Source organism: Tetrao urogallus (genome assembly GCF_951394365.1).
Source record: "Tetrao urogallus genome assembly, chromosome: 34".
NCBI lineage: Eukaryota > Metazoa > Chordata > Aves > Galliformes > Phasianidae > Tetrao > Tetrao urogallus.
Genome location: NC_136847.1, coordinates 313,496 through 314,893, shown reverse-complemented (window position 1 = coordinate 314,893; position 1,398 = coordinate 313,496). Strand labels below are relative to the sequence as shown.

General features: G+C 50.7%; 1 protein-coding gene across 1 annotated transcript; it reads right to left on the bottom strand.

Annotated features, from left to right (window-relative positions):
- Positions 1-248: 248 nt before the first annotated feature.
- Positions 249-1,174, bottom strand: LOC306956627 (olfactory receptor 10AG1-like; the record flags this gene model as incomplete). Its single annotated transcript, XM_079547895.1, is given in 2 exon segments — positions 249-739; positions 742-1,174. Coding segments are annotated over 2 exon segments (924 nt in total).
- Between the last annotated feature and the right edge of the window lie 224 nt (positions 1,175-1,398).

Here is a 1,398-nt window from a genome sequence, read left to right as displayed (position 1 = left end):
ACTTCAAAAAGCTGGGGAGAAGGGAGCCCTCATTTCTTGCCCTGTGATGACGTGACGTGAATCCCCACACACCCTTCTCTATACTACATAAACTTTGATTCCTACTGTAAGATGCAGTGGGTTGTGGGATGGTGCAGCAAATCTAGAGGTGTCACATCTGGAAGTGTCTGAGCCAATACTGGATGCCAGCACTCAAACAGCCAAATGCTCGTTGTAACTATTTGGGCATATTTCACCTACTCTGGGTATTACTTTCTCCACAGGAGTTTTCTCAGGGCGATCCTCACTTCCCTATTCCTCATACTGTAGATGACAGGGTTAAGCATCGGGGTCAGAACCGTGTAAAACAGGGCAAGGTATTTGTCAGTGTCTGCGGAGCGGTGTTTGAAGTACAGGACCGTGGCTGAGCCATAAAAGAGTGTCAGCACCGTGAGGTGTGAGGTGCAGGTGGAAAAGGCTTTGTGTCTGCCCGGAGCAGAGTGCATCTTCAGAACCGTCCCGATAATTCTAACGTAGGAAGCGACGATGATGGAAAAGGGAAGGACGGCAAATAGCAGGATGACAGCGTGCAGGGTCACACGGCTCCAGAAAGTATCTGCACAGGCCAGCTCCAACAGAGGGGGGACGTCACAGGAAAAATGATGGAGATGATGGGATGCACAGAAGGGCAGGGAGAACACTTGATAGGTCTGGCCCACTTGTATTGGTGTGGCAGCCATCCATGAGCCAACCACCAGCTGACGCAGAACCCCCCATTCATCACCAGGCTGTTGCGCAGGGGGTCACAAATGGCCACATAGCGGTCGTAGGCCATGGTGGCCAGCAGTAGGCACTCAGTGCTTCCCAGCAAAACCAGGAAATACAGCTGGGCAGCACAGCCAAAGAAGGAGATCCAGACATCTCCCATCAGGAAACACACCAGCATTTTGGGGAGAGTGGCCGATGCGTAGCTGATCTCCAAGAAGGACAAGTTTCTCAGGAAGAAATACATGGGGCTGTGGAGGCTCAACTCCACCACTGTAACCAGCACAATCAGGCCGTTCCCAATGACAACTGTGACATAAACAAGCAGGAAGATGGTGAAGCACACGCCTGGCAGCCCAGGATGATCAGTAAACCCCAAAAGAAATGCAGGTCTAGCGGTGTGATTCTTCAGGATATTTCTCTGGGGCATCTTCTCTGCATAAAACAACACCAACAATACTCGGTTAGAGAATGCCCATCCACCAACATGTACAGCTCCAGCACACAGCCTACAGACAGCAGAGCAAAACGGACTTCAGGATTAAGAGACCTTGACCAAAATCTGAATGTAGGTATGGCACCCTAACTTGGCATTCTGGGCAGATTCAAGATGGCAGTCAGGCACACCCAGTTGAGCATAGGGTCAAAAATTCC